Source organism: Bufo bufo, chromosome 4 (assembly GCF_905171765.1).
Source record: "Bufo bufo chromosome 4, aBufBuf1.1, whole genome shotgun sequence".
In the NCBI taxonomy this organism is placed as follows: Eukaryota; Metazoa; Chordata; class Amphibia; order Anura; family Bufonidae; genus Bufo; species Bufo bufo.
Genome location: NC_053392.1, coordinates 443,086,936 through 443,110,881, shown reverse-complemented (window position 1 = coordinate 443,110,881; position 23,946 = coordinate 443,086,936). Strand labels below are relative to the sequence as shown.

General features: G+C 52.4%; 2 protein-coding genes across 2 annotated transcripts in view; one reads left to right on the top strand and one right to left on the bottom strand.

The window, feature by feature from the left end:
* The window catches only part of PSMB1 (proteasome 20S subunit beta 1), a 38,638-nt gene extending 26,282 nt beyond the window's left edge, over positions 1-12,356 (bottom strand). The window contains exons 1-2 of the mRNA XM_040429396.1: positions 12,191-12,356; positions 5,621-5,728 (exon numbers count right to left, since the gene is read on the bottom strand). Coding sequence (XP_040285330.1) covers positions 5,621-5,728; positions 12,191-12,300 — 218 coding nt within the window. The 5' untranslated portion in view covers positions 12,301-12,356. The remainder of the gene's footprint in view (positions 1-5,620; positions 5,729-12,190) is intronic.
* A 916-nt stretch (positions 12,357-13,272) lies between these two features.
* LOC120998643 (TATA-box binding protein) overlaps positions 13,273-23,946 on the top strand; it is a 52,379-nt gene continuing 41,705 nt past the window's right edge. The window contains exons 1-2 of the mRNA XM_040429395.1: positions 13,273-13,386; positions 19,053-19,209. Of these exons, the coding sequence (XP_040285329.1) occupies positions 19,159-19,209 (51 nt within the window). The 5' untranslated portion in view covers positions 13,273-13,386; positions 19,053-19,158. The remainder of the gene's footprint in view (positions 13,387-19,052; positions 19,210-23,946) is intronic.

Sequence of the window (23,946 nt, the reverse complement as noted above, 5' to 3'; positions counted from 1 at the left end):
AGCAGCATGAGGTCGGCATACCAAGACCGGCGGGGCCAGTCCGGAGCGACCAGAATCACCGAGACGCCTTCCGCCGCGATCTTCCGAAGGACCTTGGGCAGGAGAGGGATGGGAGGGAATATGTATGGGCGCGCGAAGCCTCGCCAAGGAAGAACGAGGGCGTCGGCTCCGCAAGCTCCCGGATCCCTGGCCCTGGACAGATAGGCGGGGACCTTGTGATTGAATTTTGAGGCCATGAGGTCCACATCCGGAATGCCCCAACGAAGGCAAATGGCCTCGAATGCCTCCGGGTGAAGAGACCACTCGCCGGGGTCGACGGTGGTGCGACTGAGGAAGTCCGCCGCCCAATTGTCCACCCCTGGAATAAAAATTGCAGATAGGGCCGGGACGTGGGCTTCCGCCCAACGGAGAATGCTGGTGACCTCCCGCAGCGCTGCGAGTGCCCCCCTGGTGGTTTATGTACGCCACGGCCGTGGCGTTGTCTGATTGTACACGAACTGGATGACCCTTCAGCAGATGAGTCCAGTGTCGTAGAGACAGAAGGGCCGCTCTCAGTTCCAGGACATTGATCGAGAGTTTGGACTCCGATGGAGACCAAATGCCCTGGACGGATCGGGGAGGAAACACGCCTCCCCAGCCCGAGAGACTGGCATCGGTTGTAACCACCAACCAGTTGAGTGGCAGAAAGGACCTGCCCAGAAGAGGGGACTGTAACCACCAGCGGAGAGATGACCGCACCGGAGGCGAAAGATGGAAGGGATGATCCAGAGACTGCGGCGATTTGTCCCAGGAGGAGAGGATCGCCCGTTGGAGAGGGCGGGAGTGAAACTGCGCAAATGGGATCGCCTCGAAACAGGCAACCATCTGCCCCAATACCCGCATGCAGAAGCGGAAGGACGGTCGACGGTGGAGAAGGAGACCCCGAACCGCCCCACGGAGGATCAGACGTTTTTCCGAGGGAAGACGTACCTCCGCCGCTCCCGTGTCTAAAAGCATTCCCAGGAAGACGAGTTGTCTGGAGGGGGGAAGGGAGGACTTGGGGAAGTTGATGACCCAACCGAACCTCGCCAGAGTCTCTAGAGTGAGATCCACGCTGGCAACCGCTTGAGAAAGGGACGGAGCCTTGATGAGGATATCGTCCAAGTACGGTAGCAGAAAAACACCCCTGGAACGGAGTAAGGCTAAAACCGGGGCCAGGACCTTGGTGAACACCCGGGGGGCTGTTGCCAGTCCAAAGGGAAGGGCGACAAATTGGAAGTGGAGGTCCCCCACGGCGAATCGAAGGAAGCGATGGTGACACTGGGCTACCGGAACATGGAGGTAGGCATCCTGTATATCGATGGAAGACATGAAATCTCCCTGCTCCAGGGAAGCCACCGCGGAGCGGAGGGACTCCATCCGAAACCGTCGAAGGAGGAGAAAACGGTTGAGCTTTTTGAGGTCCAAAATGGGCCGCACCGAACCTCCCTTCTTGGGAACTACAAAGAGGTTCGAGTAGAACCCTTGGAATCTTTCCTCTAGAGGAACGGGGGTAATCACCCCCCTGTCCAGTAAGGCTTGAACGGCCGCGGAGAACGCAGCCGCGTCTTTCGGGTCTCGCGTGGGGCGGGAGCGAAAGAACCGATCCGGAGGGAAGGATGCAAATTCGATTTTGTATCCGGAGGACACAATTTCGAGGGCCCAGGCGTCGGAGACGTGAGCCATCCAGACGTCCTTGAAAAGGAGGAGCCGGCCCCCCACCCGGGTGGGTGGGGGCGCGCCTTCAGGCAGAGGACTGTTTTGCTGCGGGTGTGCGGGCAGCCTGCGGCTTGCGCCAGGAGGGCTGCGCCCGAAAAAACGGCTTCCTACGCTTGTCCTGGGGAGGAGCCGAAGCGGCAGCTGTGGTGGGAGCCCCAGAGGCCCTGCGGGAGGACCGAAAACGAGACGCACCAGGGCGTCCGCGGGGGGCGCCCCTGGCTTGGGGTTGAGGAAGATGGGTGCTTTTACCACCCGTGGCCTCTGAAATAAGTTCGTCTAAGCGGACCCCGAAAAGGCGGGAACCCGCAAACGGTAGCCCCGCCAAGGAACGTTTGGAGGCAGCGTCCGCTTTCCAGACCTTCAGCCAGAGCTCCCTCCTGACGGCAACTGCCAGGGCGGAGGAGCGTGCAATAAGGGCTCCCGCATCAAGGGAGGCCTCACAGACAAAATTCCCGGCCCGAATAATAAGCTGGGCCAAGGAACGTAGGTCCTGGATGGGGATGTCCGAGTCCAACTCCTGTTCCAGCTGCGTACCCCAAGCAGAGATTGCTTTCCCTGCCCAAGCAGAGGCAAAAACCGGTCTGAGGGCAGAACCGGAGGCAGCAAAAATGCCCTTGGACAGGGTCTCCATGCGACGGTCCTCCGCTGACTGAAGAGAGGACCCGTCGGGAACAGGGATGGCCGTGTTCTTTGACAGCCGGGCCACAGGGGGGTCCACCTTGGGTGGGGAAGACCAGGTGGCCACGACATCGGCTGGAAAAGGATAGCAAATGTCCAGCTTCTTTGGGTTGACAAAACGGGCGTCCGGGCGAGCCCAAGCCTTAGACACCACGGAGGAGAAATCAGAGTGGATTGGAAAGACTTTTGAGGCCTGCCTGGGTCTGATAAAGGAGACGCTAGCTGCGTCCGAGCTAGGGGGGTCATCCTGCACCTTAAAGGTGTCACGTATATCAGAGATGAGTTGACCCATCGCTGAGGCTAGCTTGGACGGCAGGGCCGAGTCCATTTCCAAATCTGAAGCCGCCAATTCACCTTCAGAGAGCGAATCCTTTGGAGAGGAGAGGCTCGTCTGGGTGCGCACGCGTGGCGGGGAGAGGGAGGCATCCGAGGAGGAGGCTCGCTCTACTCTAATACGCTTCTGAGAGTGCCTAGCTCGGGAGGGGTCACTAGGAGAGGGTGAACCCGCTGCAGCGGCAGAAGCAGTGGACCCGGAGGGCGCGACAGTCAGAGTGGCGTCCTGCGGGGTAGGTGGCCTGTCTATTAGGCGGCCCACGACATGAGTGAGGCTTTCCACGGCCTGGGACAGGGATCTAGCCCAGTCAGGCGGGTCAGAGGAAGCAGGGAGCGACACAGCGGGCGACTGAGGCTGCGGTGGAGCTCGGCATGCAGTACAGTGCGGATCAGACTGCCCCCGGGGAAAGGGTTCCCTACAAGCAGTACAGGCATGGTACCATGGCTTGGCGGCTGCAGAAGGGTCTGACATGGTGGAAAGATGTTGCACTTAAAAGTGAGAACCAAGCAACAGTACTGTGGCACGGAGGGGGTTAAACAGTCCTACCAGACCCGGAGATACAAGCGGCAGCTGTAAGGGGAACAGACTGAGGAGGCTGTGGAGGAGAGGCAGCAGCACGGAGCTGAATGGCTTCAGGATCGCACGGCAGAGAGATGAACCCGGAAGTAGCGGAGCGCAGCAGCACGGAGCTGAATGTGTAAGGAAGCTCCGCCCCCCCTCTGCCGCGCTGAAGCCGAAGCAGAGCCGCGCGCGCGCGGCAAAATGATTTTAACCCCCAAGGATGTTGAAGTGCCGGCCATGACATGGCGCCGTTCATGCCAGGAAAACGGCTCCCACCGCGCCTAGATGTAGCAGACGGCTTGCAAGTCTGCAGCCGTCCCCTGTAAGGCAGCGTTCTAGGACTTGCCCAGATAAACTGCCCTCCAACTAAGCCCGGTAACGTCCCGATATGCGGGAAGGGGGCGGGGGGGGGGGGGGGGGTTGTCCGGGATTGTAGCAGTGGCCATGTAACAGTGGCCATGTTGGTAGCAGCGGTGGGAGGGAGGAAGGGGAGGCTGGAGCAGCCACTCTCACCATACGCTGTCTTCGCCCTCAGTCCATCCAGCGGGGGTCGCCCCTTCAGCTCCTGGCACCGCGGTGGCAGGAAGCCGGGGGAGGGACTTGGCGTGCGGGCGACCCTGAGCTGGCGGGACGCAGGGGAGCGAGGCTGCCCTGGTCCACCTTGTCTTCTGTGGGGGAGGCGGCAGTGCGGAATTACCGGCACTGGCGCAACTCAACCCCGGGAGAAACAGAGGGGTCTAATGCGCCTCTGTTGTCCCTGTAGGTAGAAAAAAACCGAGTTAAAAACAACAAATACGTAAAAATAAAAATCATAGGATAACAACCCTGCATAAGCAGGGGGTGTCTTGCCTCCTTGGACACTAAGCAAAAACTGGCAGTCTCTTCTCCAGGCTGAAGGGTATAGCTGATGGAGGAGGGGCTTACAGCTTTCGCTTAGTGTTACGCCTCCTAGGGAGCAGAGCTATACCCATGGTTTCCTGTGTCCCCCAAGGAATATGGGCGAGAAATAGGGTTTTCTGTAAACTACAGAATCAGGACAATAAATAGAGTTTTTTTTGGTTGCTAACCCTTGCTTTGTTAGTGGAAAAAAAAATGGATTAAAATTGAAAATCTGCCAAAAAAGTGAAATTCTGAAATTTCATTTTTATTTTCCATTAATTCTTGTGGAACACCTAAAAAGGTTAACAATGTTTGTAAAATCAGTTTTGAATACCTTGAGGAGTGTAGTTTCTAAAATGGGGTAATTTTTGGGTGGTTTCTATTATGTAAGCCTCACAAAGTGACTTCAGACCTGAACTGGTCCTTAAAAAGTGGGATTTGGAAATTTGCTGAAAAATTTCAAGATTTGCTTCTAAACTAACGTCCCCAAAAAATAAAATGACATTCACAAAATGATCCAAACATGAAGTAGACATATGGGGAATGTAAAGTAATAACTATTTTTGGATGTATTACTCCATTATAAAAAGTAGAGAAATTGAAATTTGTAAATGTTTCAAAACATTTTTGGTAAATTTAGTATTTTTTTTATATATATATAAAAAATACATTTTTGGACTCAATTTTACTACTGTCATGAAGTACAATATGTGACGAGAAAACATTTTCAGAATGGCCTGGATAAGTAAGAGAGTTTTAAAGTTATCACCACATAAAGTGACACGTCAGATTTACAAAAAATGGCCTGGTCCTTAAGGTGAAATATGGCAGGGTCCTTATGGGGTTAACATAGCAGCGCTCCAGGTAAATAACCACTCACATGCTGTGGTCACAAGTGACAATGGCATATAAGGGGTTAAAAGTCTGATTAGAGTTGTCTCCGATCCTCAAGTTGGGAAGGGGTGGGAGGCTGTTATTGAGTAAAATGTTACAGTATTTTAATTATCCTAATGCTGTATTGCTCATATAATTCTTGACTTCCCATATTGGTCTTAGGTGTCTGCGTACACCAATATCTTTGTATCTTTTTGTACTTACTTTCAACTGTACAAAAAATTAAGAACTCCTTTTTGGTGTTCATGTGATAGTTAATTTTAATTGAAAGAAAAATAAACCGATTATAAAAAAAAAAAAAAAAAAAAAAAAAAAAAAAAAAAAGGAGTTGTCTCCGATCACAGACTAACACGGGGTGTCTGCTGTGTAACACAGGTACCTGGTGACTATGGCATCTGCTCAGCCGCAGAGCAGGCGGCATCTTTACAGAGCTGACATCCGCCGTACATGTACATCAGATAGCAGTTTTATTTTAAATGTGTACATTCCTCTTTTTACCATGCAAATAAAATTACATTTGCATTTATTGCAACTTACAGTTTGTAGCACTTTGGAGTGTCCCGGCTATGAATTGAATACCCCTCACTGAGTCTGGTATCTGATGCAACAATGGCAAAGTCTTCCCCTGCAAGAGCCAGAACCGTCCTAGGAGGAAAGAGGGAAGATCATTACTAGAACGTTTCCCATTCATTAGTTTCAGTCAAATCAATGGGATTAATGAACAAGAACTATATTATGGTTCAGATTTGTAGTGCTGTTACTACAAGCTGCTCCTCTAGCATACGTGCAGCAAGCAATGCTGTTACTACAAGCTGCTCCTCCAGCATACGTGCAGCAAGCAATGCTGTTACTACAAGCTTCTCCTCCAGCATACGTGCAGCAAGCAATGCTGTTACTACAAGCTGCTCCTCCAGCATACGTGCAGCAAGCAATGCTGTTACTACAAGCTGCTCCTCCAGCATACGTGCAGCAAGCAATGCTGTTACTACAAGCCGCTCCTCCAGCATACGTGCAGCAAGCAATGCTGTTACTAGAAGCCGCTCCTCCAGCATACGTGCAGCAAGCAATGCTGTTACTACAAGCTTCTCCTCCAGCATACGTGCAGCAAGCAATGCTGTTACTACAAGCTTCTCCCCCAGCATACGTGCAGCAAGCAATGCTGTTACTACAAGCTTCTCCCCCAGCATACGTGCAGCAAGCAATGCTGTTACTACAAGCCGCTCCTCCAGCATACGTGCAGCAAGCAATGCTGTTACTACAAGCCGCTCCTCCAGCATACGTGCAGCAAGCAATGCTGTTACTACAAGCTTCACCTCCAGCATACGTGCAGCAAGCAATGCTGTTACTACAAGCTTCACCTCCAGCATACGTGCAGCAAGCAATGCTGTTACTACAAGCTTCACCTCCAGCATACGTGCAGCAAGCAATGCTGTTACTACAAGCCGCTCCTCCAGCATACGTGCAGCAAGCAATGCTGTTACTACAAGCCGCTCCTCCAGCATACGTGCAGCAAGCAATGCTGTTACTACAAGCCGCTCCTCCAGCATACGTGCAGCAAGCAATGCTGTTACTAGAAGCCGCTCCTCCAGCATACGTGCAGCAAGCAATGCTGTTACTAGAAGCCGCTCCTCCAGCATACGTGCAGCAAGCAATGCTGTTACTACAAGCCGCTCCTCCAGCATACGTACAGCAAGCAATGCTGTTACTACAAGCTGCTCCTCCAGCATACGTGCAGCAAGCAATGCTGTTACTACAAGCTGCTCCTCCAGCATACATGCAGCAAGCAATGCTGTTACTACAAGCTGCTCCTCCAGCATACGTGCAGCAAGCAATGCTGTTACTACAAGCTGCTCCTCCAGCATACGTGCAGCAAGCAATGCTGTTACTACAAGCTGCTCCTCCAGCATACGTGCAGCAAGCAATGCTGTTACTACAAGCTGCTCCTCCAGCATACGTGCAGCAAGCAATGCTGTTACTACAAGCTGCTCCTCCAGCATACGTACAGCAAGCAATGCTGTTACTACAAGCTGCTCCTCCAGCATACGTGCAGCAAGCAATGCTGTTACTAGAAGCTGCTCCTCCAGCATACGTGCAGCAAGCAATGCTGTTACTACACTGCGTGCAGAATTATTAGGCAAATGAGTATTTTGACCACATCATCCTCTTTATGCATGTTGTCTTACTCCAAGCTGTATAGGCTCGAAAGCCTACTACCAATTAAGCATATTAGGTGATGTGCATCTCTGTAATGAGAAGGGGTGTGGTCTAATGACATCAACACCCTATATTAGGTGTGCATAATTATTAGGCAACTTCCTTTCCTTTGGCAAAATGGGTCAAAAGAAGGACTTGACAGGCTCAGAAAAGTCAAAAATAGTGAGATATCTTGCAGAGGGATGCAGCACTCTTAAAATTGCAAAGCTTCTGAAGCGTGATCATTGAAAAATCAAGCGTTTCATTCAAAATAGTCAACAGGGTCGCAAGAAGCGTGTGGAAAAGCCAAGGCGCAAAATAACTGCCCATGAACTGAGAAAAGTCAAGCGTGCAGCTGCCAAGATGCCACTTGCCACCAGTTTGGCCATATTTCAGAGCTGCAACATCACTGGAGTGCCCAAAAGCACAAGGTGTGCAATACTCAGAGACATGGCCAAGGTAAGAAAGGCTGAAAGACGACCACCACTGAACAAGACACACAAGCTGAAATGTCAAGACTGATTTTTCTAAGGTTTTATGGACTGATGAAATGAGAGTGAGTCTTGATGGGCCAGATAGATGGGCCCGTGGCTGGATTGGTAAAGGGCAGAGAGCTCCAGTCCGACTCAGACGCCAGCAAGGTGGAGGTGGAGTACTGGTTTGGGCTGGTATCATCAAAGATGAGCTTGTGGGGCCTTTTCGGGTTGAGGATGGAGTCAAGCTCAACTCCCAGTCCTACTGCCAGTTTCTGGAAGACACCTTCTTCAAGCAGTGTTACAGGAAGAAGTCTGCATCCTTCAAGAAAAACATGATTTTCATGCAGGACAATGCTCCATCACACGCGTCCAAGTACTCCACAGCGTGGCTGGCAAGAAAGGGTATAAAAGAAGAAAATCTAATGACATGGCCTCCTTGTTCACCTGATCTGAACCCCATTGAGAACCTGTGGTCCATCATCAAATGTGAGATTTACAAGGAGGGAAAACAGTACACCTCTCTGAACAGTGTCTGGGAGGCTGTGGTTGCTGCTGCACGCAATGTTGATGGTGAACAGATCAAAACACTGACAGAATCCATGGATGGCAGGCTTTTGAGTGTCCTTGCAAAGAAAGGTGGCTATATTGGTCACTGATTTGTTTTTGTTTTGTTTTTGAATGTCAGAAATGTATATTTGTGAATGTTGAGATGTTATATTGGTTTCACTGGTAAAAATAAATAATTGAAATGGGTATATTTTTGTTTTTTGTTAAGTTGCCTAATAATTATGCACAGTAATAGTCACCTGCACACACAGATATCCCCCTAAAATAGCTAAAACTAAAAACAAACTAAAAACTACTTCCAAAAATATTCAGCTTTGATATTAATGAGTTTTTTGGGTTCATTGAGAACATGGTTGTTGTTCAATAATAAAATTAATCCTCAAAAATACAACTTGCCTAATAATTCTGCACTCCCTGTACAAGCAGCTCCTCCAGCATACGTGCAGCAAGCAATGCTGTTACTACAAGCTGCTCCTCCAGCATACGTGCAGCAAGCAATGCTGTTACTACAAGCTGCTCCTCCAGCATACGTGCAGCAAGCAATGCTGTTACTACAAGCTGCTCCTCCAGCATACGTGCAGCAAGCAATGCTGTTACTACAAGCTTCTCCTCCAGCATACGTGCAGCAAGCAATGCTGTTACTACAAGCTTCTCCTCCAGCATACGTGCAGCAAGCAATGCTGTTACTACAAGCTTCTCCTCCAGCATACGTGCAGCAAGCAATGCTGTTACTACAAGCTTCTCCTCCAGCATACGTGCAGCAAGCAATGCTGTTACTACAAGCTTCTCCTCCAGCATACGTGCAGCAAGCAATGCTGTTACTACAAGCTGCTCCTCCAGCATACGTACAGCAAGCAATGCTGTTACTACAAGCTGCTCCTCCAGCATACATGCAGCAAGGACCCTGGGAGCTCCAACATTAAAGGCTATGTACACCTTTGGGTGCAATTTTTTTTTATTATTTTACTCATCAAAATGAGTATAATTCAATAATTTTTTCAATTGGTCTTTATTAAGCATGAGCGAATTGACTTCGGATGAAACATCGATTCGCATAAAACTTCGCTCCGTACAGTATTAGTTCAGATGAGCCGAAGTTACCAATTGGAACCAAACCCGAGTTCAGGAAAGGGTTTTTAAGAGTAGAAATTAATTCCTGAAGTTATTACCTGAAGTCTCACGAGACTTCGCGAAGTAATAACTTCGGCTCATCTGAGCCAATACATTCTAATACTGTACAGAGCGCTTGCTCCGTACAGTATTCAAGCGAAGTTTTATGCGAATCGACTTGGGATGTTTCATCCGAAGTCGATTCGCTCATCCCTAGTCTTTATTAGTATGGAACCCTTTTTTGTGAACAGAGCTGACACACTCTACTAGCTGCCTGTGGATCTTTTGTCTTTTCCGTCATCTGGGGAGGAGACAGACTCCTTATTTCTGCTCTGACATCATAAACACTCATTATGACTCAGTTCTTATGTTACTGATAAGAATGTGGATTAGGGCCCATTCACACGTCTGCAAATGGGTCTGCATCCGTTCCGCATTATCGGGAATGGGTGTGGACCCATTCATTCTCAATGGGGCAGAACTGGATGCAGAGAGCACACTATGTGCTCTCCGCATTTGCGGAGCGGACAAGAATAGGCAGTTCTATGGGGGGTGCGGGCTGGGTGTATTGCGGATCCACAATACACCACGGACGTGTGAATGGGCCCTAAGGCCCCTTTCACACGAGCGAGTTTTCCGCGCGGATGCATTGCGGGAGGTGAACGCACAGCATCCGCACGGAATCCTGACCCATTCATTTCTATGGGGCTGTTCACATGAGTGGTGATTTTCACGCATCACTTGTGCGTTGCGTGAAAATCGCAGCATGCTCCTCTTTGTGCGTTTTTCACGTAACGCAAGCCCCATAGAAATGAATGGGGCTGCGTGAAAATCGCAAGCATCCGAAAGCAAGTGCGGATGCGGTGCGATTTTCACGCATGGTTGCTAGGAGACGATCGGGATGGAGACCCGATCATTATTATTTTCCCTTATAACATGGTTAAAAGGGAAAATAATAGCATTCTGAATACAGAATGCATAGTAAAATAGCACTGGAGGGGTTAAAACATTTTTTTAACTCGCCTTAGTCCACTTGTTCCCGATGCCGGCATCTCCTTCTGACCCCTTTACTGAATAGGACCTGTGGTGAGCATTAATTATAGGTCAAGGACCTTTGATGATATCACTCCGGTCATCACATGATCTTTTACCGTGGTAAAAGATCATGTGACGTACCATGTGATGACCGGAATGACGTCACCACAGGTCCTGTTGCTGCATAGAGATCAGATGAAGCCAGAAGGAGATGCCGGGCCGCGAACAAGTGGACTAAGGTGAGTTTAAAAAAAATATATATTTTTTTTTTTAACCCCTCCAGCGATGTTTTACTATGCATTCTGTATTCAGAATGCTATTATTTTCCCTTATAACCATGTTATAAGGGAAAATAATACCATTTACAGAACACCGATCCCAAGCCCGAACTTCTGTTAAGAAGTTCGGGTTTGGGTACCAAACACGCGCGATTTTTCTCACGCGAGTGCAAAACGCATTACAATGTTTTGCACTCGCGCGGAAAAATTGCGGGTGTTCCCGCAACGCACCCGCACATTTTTTCGCAACACCCGTGTGAAAGAGGCCTTAGGCTACTTTCACACTAGAGTCTTTACTGGATCCGGCAGGGTTCAGAAAAAAACGCTTCTATTACTGATAATACAACCGTCTGCATCCGGTATGAACTGATCCGGTTGTATTATCTTTAACATAACATTGCCAAGACTGATCAGTCACGAACTCCATGGGGGACGGATCAGTTTTCTATTGTGCCAGATTGTCAGAGAAAATGGATCCGTTCTCCCTAGGACTTGCATTGGGGGTCATGACGGATCTGTCTTGCTCCGCATCCCAGGACGGAGAGCAAACTACAACATGCTGTGGTTTGCTCTCCGTTATAGGAATGCAACTAAAAAGAATGCATTTTGGTGCATTCCATTCTGTTCAGTTCTGTCCCCGTTGACAATGAATTTGGACAAAACTGAAGCGTTTTTTTTCTGGTATTGAGCCTCTATGACGGAACTCAATACTGGAAAACAAACGCTGGTGTGAAAGTAGCCTTAAAGGGGTTCTGCAGTTTGTTTAAACTGATAAATCTATCCTCTGGACAGATCATCAGCATCTGATCGGTGGGGGTCCGACACCCGGGACCTCCGCCGATCAGCTGTTTGAGAAGGAAGCAGCGCTCCAGGAGCACCACGGCCCCTTCTCACTGTTTACCGCAGGCCCAGCGATGTCACAACTAGTTAACTGGCCTGGGCGGGGCTACGCTGTTCACTTGAATGCAGCTTAGCCCCACCTAGGCCAGTTGATACTAGTCGTGACATCACTGGAGCGTCAATGCCTTCTCAAACAGCTGATCGGCGGGGTCCCAGGTGTCAGACCCCCGCTGATCAGAGGCTGATGATCTATCCAGAGGATAGATCATCAGTTTAAACAAAGTGCAGAACCCCTTTAAATAAGTGCTTATGACCTCTCAGTAGTTTAGAGATGAGGTTTATCAGATGACCAAAGTGTAAGTGACAGAACAGCTCAAAATGTTTCATAAAGGCCAGTTAAAAATATGATTTTTAGCCAAAAATTTGTGAAATGCAGTCATAAAAAAATTGCCTTCAAAGGTGTACATAGCGTTTATGGAGAATAAGGCGAGTATGTGAAATCACCACAGGAGGAGCCCCTCCATCACTATCATCTGACACTCAATGCCAAAACGAAATCGAAAAGGCATGAGTCTGCGTTTCACATGCGGCATTTCTGCGCCTCTCACCCTCCGTTGAAGGTGTAGGGGTTGAAGCGCTGCTCCACAGGCCCGGTGTAGTGGTAGTCCATATCTCTGTATAGCTTCTGTTCAGAACGCGGCCAGCTTGACAGAGACATCCTCTTCCTCGCACCAGCACTGCTGTATCACCGGAGAAATGGCGATAATACTGCTTCCGCTTTCTTTTCTTCCGGCGCGGGAAGCCCCGCCCACTCGTCCCATTACTGGCTCCGGAGCCGTATTTCTCTTGTGAATCTCTCGCCAATCTTTATAAATTTGAAAGACGTGGCGTATTTCTGTCTTCAGTGACAAAGTGCCCGTACAAGCTCACTCTAGCACTTTCTGAACGGTAGCGTGTAACTTCCATGCACCGCAAGGACCCTCTGACGTCACGGGGTCGCTTGACGTTCCAAGCCTCAATCCTAACCTCCCCCAAACACTGCTTCATTAGGGTTAGATATTCTTATTATTTTACTAACAATTATTACCAGAGAGCATAGGATGTAGACATTACTCTATTGGCACTTCGGTGGTGTCTAAATCCCTACCTCTTGAGATTCCCCATGAATTGAGGGGGTGCGCCGCGCAGGCGCACCACGACAAGTAGGGAAATTTCACAGCGGTTAGCTGGACACCGGCCGACACTGCGCATGCGCTGGGAGCCTCACCAGCGGTTAGGGAAGGGTAAAATTATGGGCCAGTGCTTTTTCCCTACCCTAACCGCTGGTGAAGCTCCCAGCGCATGCGCAGTGTCGGCAGGTGCCCGGCTAACTCTCCTGTGTAATTTCCCTACCGCGTCGTTGTGCGCCTGCGCGGCACGGCACACCTCCTCACGTCGTGTCCGGTGTCCGAAGTGACGAAGGAAGGGAAATCTCACGAGGTAGGGAAATGTAACGGAACATCGTAATAACCCACGTCTGTTTCAAAGCCATGTGACTTTTATCATGTCACGTGACTCTGTGACGTAAGACGGTCCTTTGCGCTCATGGGATTTTAGACAAGGATGCCTAGAGACTTCCGTGGTTGGCAATACAGCGCCTAGCAGACCGCGGAAATGACGTCATCCTGGCAGTGGGAAATGGTGCGGATTGGTTGAGCAGGGGCGAGTAAGTCATTGTCCGCATGTGCAGTAGCTAGTGGCGCCGGCGGAATGGCGTGAGGGAAGCTCGGCGAGCATTGAGCGTAGGCTGTTCGTCTTCCTGCAGGTATTCTGGGCGGTTTGGACTCTGCATGTGGTGACAGCGCCGCCGCTCCGGGTGGTGCTCGTCCATGACCTTGCTGCTACATAGGTTTAACCCCTTACTGACTCTGTGTCGTTGTTTGCTTATGTCCTGGCGTCTTGAGAAGCAGCTTGTGCCCTGGTGACCCACAGCCGTGTGGAGGGGGGGCTAGGCTGAGTGTGAAGAGGGGCTCTGGGGTGCCCCGTGACTGTGTCCTGTACTCTGCAGTGGGTGCCCCGTGACTGTTGTCCCGGACTCTGCAGTGGGTGCCCCGTGACTGTTGTCCCGGACTCTGCAGTGGGTGCCCCGTGACTGTTGTCCCGGACTCTGCAGTGGGTGCCCCGTGACTGTTGTCCCGGACTCTGCAGTGGGTGCCCCGTGACTGTTGTCCCGGACTCTGCAGTGGGTGCCCCGTGACTGTTGTCCCGGACTCTGCAGTGGGTGCCCCGTGACTGTTGTCCCGGACTCTGCAGTGGGTGCCCCGTGACTGTTGTCCCGGACTCTGCAGTGGGTGCCCCGTGACTGTTGTCCCGGACTCTGCAGTGGGTGCCCCGTGACTGTTGTCCCGGACTCTGCAGTGGGTGCCCCGTGACTGTTGTCCCGGACTCTGCAGTGGGTTCCCCGTGTCTGTTGTCTTGGACTCTGCAGTGGGTGCCCCGTGACTGTTGTCCCGGACTCTGCAGTGGGTGCCCCGTGACTGTTGTCCCGGACTCTGCAGTGGGTGCCCCGTGACTGTTGTCCCGGACTCTGCAGTGGGTGCCCCGTGACTGTTGTCCCGGACTCTGCAGTGGGTGCCCCGTGACTGTTGTCCCGGACTCTGCAGTGGGTGCCCCGTGACTGTTGTCCCGGACTCTGCAGTGGGTGCCCCGTGACTGTTGTCCCGGACTCTGCAGTGGGTGCCCCGTGACTGTTGTCCCGGACTCTGCCGTCCCCTAAAGCCCCGTGACTGTTGTCCCGGACTCTGCCGTCCCCTAAAGCCCCGTGACTGTTGTCCCGGACTCTGCCGTCCCCTAAAGCCTGATAGGGAATAGAATAATTGTAGACAGCACTCCAATATGAGATTAATGCTTTTTTTATTATTTTTTGCCGGACATAGAGGTCCTTTTAGGACTGAATGAAAGCAACGTTTCGGGCAAAATATATGCCCTTCATCAGGCTATTAGCGTGAGCAAAATTGCAGTTCCAAGAGGTGGAGCCAGGAACGTACCTAGACGTGCACCCTAAATCTACCATTCTGAGACAGAGTGCCGTGGTCGCCTTGTGATTTCTAAAAGCCTGATAGGGAACGCAGCTAACCTCTTCAGAAGAATACAAACACCACTATGTGCACATACTGTTGTAGTAGTTTTGATTGCGGGTTACGTCTATTTTCTATGACTGCATCCGCAGTGGATTTTTGCCATCTGATCATACCATTACCCTCTACATTTTATTTATTATACTCACTTATATAGCGCTGACATTACCATCACACTGTCCCCAATGGGGCTGACAATCTAAGGTCCCTATCAGTATGTCTTTTGGAGTGTGGGAGGAAACCGGACTACCCGGAGGATACCCATACAAACACAGGGAGAACATACAAACTCCATGCAGATGTTGTCCATGGTTGGATTTGAACCCAGGACCCCAGTGCTGCCAGGCCCCAGTGCTAACCACTGAGCCACCGCGCCGCCCAGTTGTTTCCCTGCATTTTCCTCGAGTAGGAGTGTATTTAGAATATAAAAAAATTGGTTGACAGTGGGAATCTTAATAAAATGACTTTCACCTGTTAAATCCATCGCTGCTCTTCTGGTCAATGTAAATTTAGCTGTTGTGGTTACATGTTGTACCCAAGTGATTGCCAGCAGCGGTCACATGGATCGACGGACAGCGAAGGAAATAAACCAGGACTGCTGGAGCCGAGGAGGATTTCACTGCTGTTAGCCAGATCTTTGAGGATCTCTTTTAAGCTACTTTCACACTCGCGTTTGGTGCGGATCCGTCATGCAGAGACGGATCCGTTCAGATAATACATGTGTCTTCATCTGTTCAGAATGGATCCGTTTGTATTATCTTTAACATAGCCAAGACGGATCCGTCTTGAACACCATTGAAAGTCAATAGAGGACGGATCCGTTTTCTATTGTGCCAGATTGTGTCATAGAAACGGATCCGTCCCCATTGACTTGCATTGTGTCAATGTTTTGTCAGACGGACACCAAAACCCTGCAGGCAGCGTTTTGGTGTCCGCCTCCAAAGCGGAATGGAGACGGAACGGAGGCAAACTGATCCTTATCCATTCAGAATGCATTAGGGCAAAACTGATCGGTTTTGGACCGCTTGGTAGAGCCCTGAACGGATCTCGCGAACAGAAAGCCAAAACGACAGTGTGAAAGTAGACTTATAAGAAAGCTGTTTCCTAGAGTCACCACTAGGGGAGGCAGCAGAGCGAACGTCCTACCGTCTTATCATGGACTTCAACGTGCAGTAAGCTCCTCCTAAAGATGTCTATGAGAGGCCTCATGCACACAAACGTATCGCGAAAAAATGCGAGGCTTCTGTTTTGTTTTTTCCCCTCCCACCAATAGAAAGGGCTAATCTCATCCAGAAAAACAGACAAAGGGCGTTAGACATAGGCCACATGCACACAGTATGGGTTTTAGTGTGGGAAGTCTGTGCAATCCAGTACCAGCTAAGTAGATGAGACATTAAAGTCTCATCTACACTGTGCAGACCTCTTTCCACACACTAATCGACCTGCTTTGGGGGTTTAGAAATGCACAGCCTGGTAATGGTTTGCACTGCAATGGGTGAGATCTTGGGCGAATCCACAAATAACGCGTGCGGCTGTGCAGTGAAATCTTCCCAGAAAATTCAGAAGCTTCCCTTAGGGGAAACTGTAAAGAGGTGCGAATTTCCATAAGGATTTTGTTGCGATTTTTGCTCAAGTCTCTTCCTTTGCATTACAAAGGGTGAGATCCGCATAAAAAATCCTCACGGCCAGTCAATTTCCACAGCTAAGGAGAAAAGCAGGCAGTCACTTTGTTCTGTATTCTGCTGCTGTCTTTCCGTATGAAAGCCCACGAGTAATCCGCAACGAGTGCTTTATAGAAATGGTAGTGTCCCTTGCAGAATGTCATGAAAGTAGCCCTACTCTATCCTTTGCCCCTCGCGCCTTATATTGTGTAAAGCTGTGCGGCGGTTCACCCCTGTGGCAAGTGATGGGCTGGTCACAGTCCCGACTCCAGGCGGTGTGGGCTGGTCACAGTCCCGACTCCAGGCGGTGTGGGCTGGTCACAGTCCCGACTCCAGGCGGTGTGGGCTGGTCACAGTCCCGACTCCAGGCGGTGTGGGCTGGTCACAGTCCCGACTCCAGGCGGTGTGGGCTGGTCACAGTCCCGACTCCAGGCGGTGTGGGCTGGTCACAGTCCCGACTCCAGGCGGTGTGGGCTGGTCACAGTCCCGACTCCAGGCGGTGTGGGCTGGTCACAGTCCCGACTCCAGGCGGTGTGGGCTGGTCACAGTCCCGACTCCAGGCGGTGTGGGCTGGTCACAGTCCCGACTCCAGGCGGTGTGGGCTGGTCACAGTCCCGACTCCAGGCGGTGTGGGCTGGTCACAGTCCCGACTCCAGGCGGTGTGGGCTGGTCACAGTCCCGACTCCAGGCGGTGTGGGCTGGTCACAGTCCCGACTCCAGGCGGTGTGGGCTGGTCACAGTCCCGACTCCAGGCGGTGTGGGCTGGTCACAGTCCCGACTCCAGGCGGTGTGGGCTGGTCACAGTCCCGACTCCAGGCGGTGTGGGCTGGTCACAGTCCCGACTCCAGGCGGTGTGGGCTGGTCACAGTCCCGACTCCAGGCGGTGTGGGCTGGTCACAGTCCCGACTCCAGGCGGTGTGGGCTGGTCACAGTCCCGACTCCAGGCGGTGTGGGCTGGTCACAGTCCCGACTCCAGGCGGTGTGGGCTGGTCACAGTCCCGACTCCAGGCGGTGTGGGCTGGTCACAGTCCCGACTCCAGGCGGTGTGGGCTGGTCACAGTCCCGACTCCAGGCGGTGTGGGCTGGTCACAGTCCCGACTCCAGGCGGTGTGGGCTGGTCACAGTCCCGACTCCAGGCGGTGTGGGCTGGTCACAGTCCCGACTCCAGGCGGTGTGGGCTGGTCACAGTCCCGACTCCAGGCGGTGTGGGCTGGTCACAGTCCCGACTCCAGGCGGTGTGGGCTGGTCACAGTCCCGACTCCAGGCGGTGTGGGCTGGTCACAGTCCCGACTCCAGGCGGTGTGGGCTGGTCACAGTCCCGACTCCAGGCGGTGTGGGCTGGTCACAGTCCCGACTCCAGGCGGTGTGGGCTGGTCACAGTCCCGACTCCAGGCGGTGTGGGCTGGTCACAGTCCCGACTCCAGGCGGTGTGGGCTGGTCACAGTCCCGACTCCAGGCGGTGTGGGCTGGTCACAGTCCCGACTCCAGGCGGTGTGGGCTGGTCACAGTCCCGACTCCAGGCGGTGTGGGCTGGTCACAGTCCCGACTCCAGGCGGTGTGGGCTGGTCACAGTCCCGACTCCAGGCGGTGTGGGCTGGTCACAGTCCCGACTCCAGGCGGTGTGGGCTGGTCACAGTCCCGACTCCAGGCGGTGTGGGCTGGTCACAGTCCCGACTCCAGGCGGTGTGGGCTGGTCACAGTCCCGACTCCAGGCGGTGTGGGCTGGTCACAGTCCCGACTCCAGGCGGTGTGGGCTGGTCACAGTCCCGACTCCAGGCGGTGTGGGCTGGTCACAGTCCCGACTCCAGGCGCTGTGGGCTGGTCACAGTCCCGTTTTGTATACGGGGATCAGTGATATTTTTAATTTGACTGTGCATTAGGGACAGCATTTCCTTGTGAGGTAGAGATCTACTGTAATATTCTATTTTTTTATTTGTACACTTTGCTCACCACTTAAAAAATATTACTTTACTTTGTCCTGTTTTAAGTATTTGTCCCAAGTGAAAGTTTTGAGATTTACATTTTTCTTGTGTATATATTCAGATGACTTTATATATGTGTCCACATCCGTTCTGCAATTTTCATTGGGGCCACAAAAGATGCAGACAGCACATCACGTTGCACGGCCATGCAAAAAAGATAGAACGTGTCCTATTCTTGTCCATTTTTGCGGACAAGAATAGTTATTTCTATCATGGCGCTGACCATTCCGTGCAGAACGCTTACCACTGGTATCCATGTTTTGTGAACTGCAAAGCGGATATGGTCGTCTGAATGAACCCTAATTGTGTATATAATGGAAGACGGGATTTGGGCAGTAGAGTATTGGCCAGAAGGCCTCTGGTGAACTGTGGGAATTACCGCTGCTTTAGGCTCCATTCACACGTCCGCATCTGTTCCGCAATTTTGCGGATCCATTCATTCTCTATGGGGACGGAATGGATGCGGACAGCACACAGTGTGCTGTCCGCATTTGCGGAGCGCGGCAGCTGCGGACAAGAATAGGCATTTCTATAGGGGTGCCGGGCGGGTGTGTTGCGGATCCGCAATTTGCGTGTCCGCAACACACCACGGATGTGTGAATGGAGCCTTAGTCCAGGCCTAGTTTTTTACTGGGACTAGTTCTGTGCCTATATGGTCCATAGACTCGTTGCCTACTTGTGATTTTTTTTTTTACCTGTGTACTGTGGCAGATCGGGTGAGCATTCGGGATGATTCAATGAAATTCATCGGCCTGGAAACGTGAAAAAGAAACCTTTCTTCAGTTAATCTGCTCCTTGGTGAGGTGCCACAGCGAAGATGGATCAGAACAATAGTTTGCCCCCTTTCCAGGGACTACCATCCCCCCAGGTGAGTAACTCATCACAATCCATTCAGTAGCTGCTTCTTTTTATTAGTCACCCATGTGCTAAATGTGTTCTATATGTAAGGCGCTGTTCACATAGCATTTCTCGCACATTCCATTGGGGGACACAGACCATGGGTATAGCCTAGGCCAGGGATGGGCAAACTGCGGCTCTCCAGCTGTTGTAAAACTACAAATCCCATCATGCCCATTCAGGGCATGATGGGATTTGTAGTTTTACAACAGCTGGAGAGCCGCAGTTTGCCCATCCCTGGCCTAGGTCATTACTAGGAGGAGACACTATGCAAATAAAAAAAGAGCTCCTCCTCCACAGGCTATACCCCCATGCTCCACCGGGAGAACCCCAGTCTTTGCTTAGTGTCTGATAAGGAGGTGACATTTCTAAGACTCTCTACGCCTGTTTATTTTTTTTCAGCAAGAGGACACAGGGTCGCATTTTGCTTCCCTGGTCTCTCGGGGAGCGAGCGCCAGGGTCGAATTGGCGTCCCTGGCTACCTCCCCTCCCCCAAGAAGATAAGTAGAACCGGGCTCGACCTGCAGCTCCGGCGGCCTACCAGATCCGGGGTCACCTACTCCTGCCCTCCTTCCAGATCACTGCCACTCCTTGTGCCAGCTGACTGAAGAGGTGAACCCCGCTGGTGTGGAGCAGAGGGCGAAGACTGCAGGACGCAGATAAGTATATGCGGCCTTCCTGCAGAACCCCCTGCCCTCCCTCTGTCTCCCTGTGTGACACTTGGGGCCCGCTTGGGTGGGTCGTGTTGAAGGGGGGAAGGGATTCCTGTCTTGGGGCAATCGTTCTTCAGAAGTGGCAGCTTCCTCGGCCTCCTCCCACAGCGGTACACTAAACTGCGCCGCTCAGTTCTCCTACCCCTCCGGCGGCCGCAGCTCTATCCTTAACACCCGCTACGCAGTTTTTGGCGCCAGGGCGGTTTTTTCATACTTCCCGCGTGCGGGTTTCGCGCCATCCTTGATGCGATTGGTGGGCGGAGCCCTATTTATTCAGCTTCGGTGCTTCCATTTCGTCTCAGCGCTTCTCCACCCATGGCTGCTCCTCACGGGTCGCGGTAGGACAGTTTGTTTAGCCCTCAGCTTGCTGCAGGAACGGTAGGAGTCCCTGACCTTTTTTCTTTTCTGGGATTGTCGCCATCATGCCAAAACCTGGGGCCCCCCAAAAATCCAAGGAGGCTCCTCAGGCCCCACTGGGGTCATGTAAGGTCTGCTGTTTGACACTATCGGTCACTGGATCCTGTGACTCTTGCCTTGCCTCTGGACAGGATCATCCTCCCCCCGCATGGGCCTCTGCCATATCTAGGGCGGCCGCTGATTTGGCCCAAGTTTCTCTGGTCGCCATGGCCTTCATGGAACTCATGGCGACCACGGGTCCTGTAGCTAACACCACTCCACCTCCCAGTGGTTCCCACAGAGGACGCTCGGCCGCTAAGAGGCAGCGTACGCAGCAGCATCCCTCCTCGGATGACTCTGCTTCCCCTCCTCGCCTGGAGGCACGTTCAGACACTTCCCCTCCTCGCAGGGACCATAGGTCGGAAGGGGAACGATCCACCTCGGACGAGGACACAGAGCTGGAACCCTCGCTCAAGCTGTCCACCATGGTGGCAGACTTGGTGGCGGCGGTCCAGGACACTTTTGATATCCATAGGAAATCTCCTTCCACTAGTAGCCAGGAATTCCCTCTTTTCCATTCTAGGAAACCACAAACGGTTGTATTCCCCATCCATGGCGAATTCGACAAGGTCCTTTCTAAGGCCTGGGACTGCCCTAATCACCGATTTTCTGCCACTAAACGCATGGATACTCTTTATCCATTTCCGGCAGAAAATGTGCAGCAGTGGTCTTCCCCTCCTAAGGTTGACCCGCCGGTGGCCAGATTGGTTAAGAATACGGCCATGCCTGTCTTGGACTGTTCCTCTCTACGGGACTCGGTTGACAGGCGTTTGGATTCTCTTTCCAAAGCCATCTTCACTCTGGCAGGCTCGGCGTGGGTATCCAGAGCGCTTTCGGTATGGTTGCAGCGCCACCATCAGGACCTCGCGGCGCAGGATGCCTCTGAGGACACCTTGAACTTTGTCCTCCAGATGTCTCAGGCGACGAAGTTCCTCTGTGAAGCTTTCTTTGATGTTCGCATTCTTTTTGCGCATGTTTCGACCCTCTCGGTCACTCAGCGCAGAGAGATCTGGTTGAAGGTTTGGGATGCTGATGCTTTCTCCAAGCATTCCCTCACTAACCTCCCCTTTGCGGGTTCCAGGCTTTTTGGTGCTAAGCTGGACGAGATCATCTTGGACGCGACGGGAGGCAAGAGCACCAACCTGCCCCAATCTAGATCCAAGTGCACCTTCGGAGCTCGGTCCTCCGGTTTTAGGAACCAGTCCTTTCGTCGCTTCTCCTCTTCCAGGTCTGTGGCGGCCCCCTTCCCGGGTGCCACTCAGGACTCCCGCAAGAAGCCTGCCTTTAAGCCCCAACCTTCCTGGCGCCCCCGCGGGCACAATCAGCCTGCCCCGCGGCCCCCAAGCAGTCCTCCGCCTGAAGGGGCGCCCCCCACCTCTTGCGGTGGGGGGGCCGACTGCTCTCCTTTCAACAGGTTTGGAGAGCTCACATCCGGGACGCCTGGGCCCTGGAAATTGTAACCTCCGGTTACAAAATAGAATTGGCTTCCAGACCTCCGGAGCGTTTCTTCCCTCTCGGGTTCCGGGGGATCAGGTCCGGGCCTCGGCCCTTTTACAAGCGGTCTCTTCCCTTTTGGACAGGGGAGTGATTGTCCCAGTCCCCCTAGAGGAACAAGGCACAGGTTTCTACTCCAACCTATTTGTTGTGGAGGGATCAGTGCATCCGGTCCTAGACCTCAAGCTATTAAACAGGTCCCTGCGGGTGCGGAGGTTCTGGATGGAATCCCTCCGCTCCGTTATTGCTTCTCTACTTCCAGGGGAGTTCCTCGCGTCTGTGGACATCCAAGACACCTATCTGCATGTCCCTATCGCAGAATCTCACCACAGATTCCTGCGCTTCGCTGTCGGCGGACAGCATTACCAGTTTGTCGCCCTTCCCTTTGGGCTGGCGACAGCCCCTCGGGTATTCACGAAGATCTTGGCGCTTTTCCGTACCAGGGGCATATCTCTGTTGCCCTACCTGGACGACATACTGATAAAGGCTCCCTCCCTTCCCCAGGCCAAGGACAGCGTCCGAATCACTGTTCAGACTCTGGAACAGTTTGGCTGGCTGATCAATTTCCAAAAGTCCTCTCTTCATCCCTCTGAGAGTGACCTTCCTAGGGGGCTTATGGTGGCCTCCTTCGAGGCAGTCCCCTTTGCCCAGTTTCACACTCGGCCTCTGCAGCGGGCGATCCTCTCCTTTTCGGACAGGACATCGCGCGGTCTGGACTCTCGGGTCCGCCTGCTTCCTCGGGTTCGTGTAGAACTCCCTTGGTGGCTGTCTCCTCAGAACCTGACTTCAGGGAGGTCCTTCCTTCCGATCTCCTGGACGGTCGTCACCACCGACGCCAGTCTCCTGGGTTGGGGTGGCGTTCTACAGGCCCGGACGGTTCAGGGGGTTTGGGCGGCGGCAGTAGCCTGCTTTCCGATCAACGTGCTGGAGCTCAGAGCAATTTTCCTCTCCCTTTCTCATTGGACTCCTCTCCTAGCAGGTCACTCGGTAAGGGTCCAGTCGGACAATGCCACAGCCGTGGCTTACATCAACCATCAGGGCGGGACCCGCAACCGGACGGTGATGCAGGAGGCGGAAAGGATCCACCAGTGGGCGTAGACTCATGTTCCAGTACTGTCGGCAGTGTACATCCCAGGGGTCGACAATTGGAAGGTGGACTTTCTCAGTTGCAACACAGTGGATCCGGGAGAGTGGTCTTTACATCCGGAGGTATTCGAGGACGTCTGTCGCCGTTGGGGCCGCCCAGACGTGGACTTGATGGCGTCCAGACTCAACAACAAGGTTCCCACGTTCCTGGCCCGTGCTCGGTATCCGGAGGCGTATGGGGTGGACGCGCTGGTGTCTCCGTGGCAAGACTTCCCCCCTCCTCTATGTCTTTCCACCACTGCCTCTACTCCCAAAGGTCCTTCGCAAGATCACAACGGAAGCGATTCCGACCATTCTCATCGCCTCCGATTGGCCTCGCCACACCTGGTTCTCGGATGCTGGCAGACGTTCCATGGCCTCTTCCTCTCAAGGAGGACCTACTGTCTCAAGGACCGCTCTTCCACCATAATTTACGGTCACTTCGTTTAACAGCGTGGCTGTTGAGACCGCCATCCTGAAGAGGGGCTTCTCGGACTCCGTCGTGAAGACCATGATCAAGGCTAGAAAACCAGTTTCTTCCCGGATATACTATCGTACCTGGAAGGCCTTTCTTGCCTTTTGTGAGAAGCTAGGCGTTTTCCCCCTTCGTTTCTCCGTTCCGGTGGTCCTCTCCTTTCTCCAGTCGGGCCTTGAGATGGGAATGTCCCTGAGCTCCCTGAAAGGTCAGCTCTCTGCTCTAGCCTTCTTCTTTCAGCGATCCCTGGCTCTGCTCGGTCCTGTGAGGACCTTCCTACAGGGGGTGGCGCATTCGGTTCCTCCGTATGTTCCTCCCCTGCCCCCCTGGGATCTCAAATTGGTTCTGTCTTCCCTCCAGGCGGCTCCCTTTGAGCCTCTGAGGGAGGTTTCCTTGAGCTTTCTCACCTGGAAGGTGGCCTTTTTGGTGGCCATCACCTCGATCA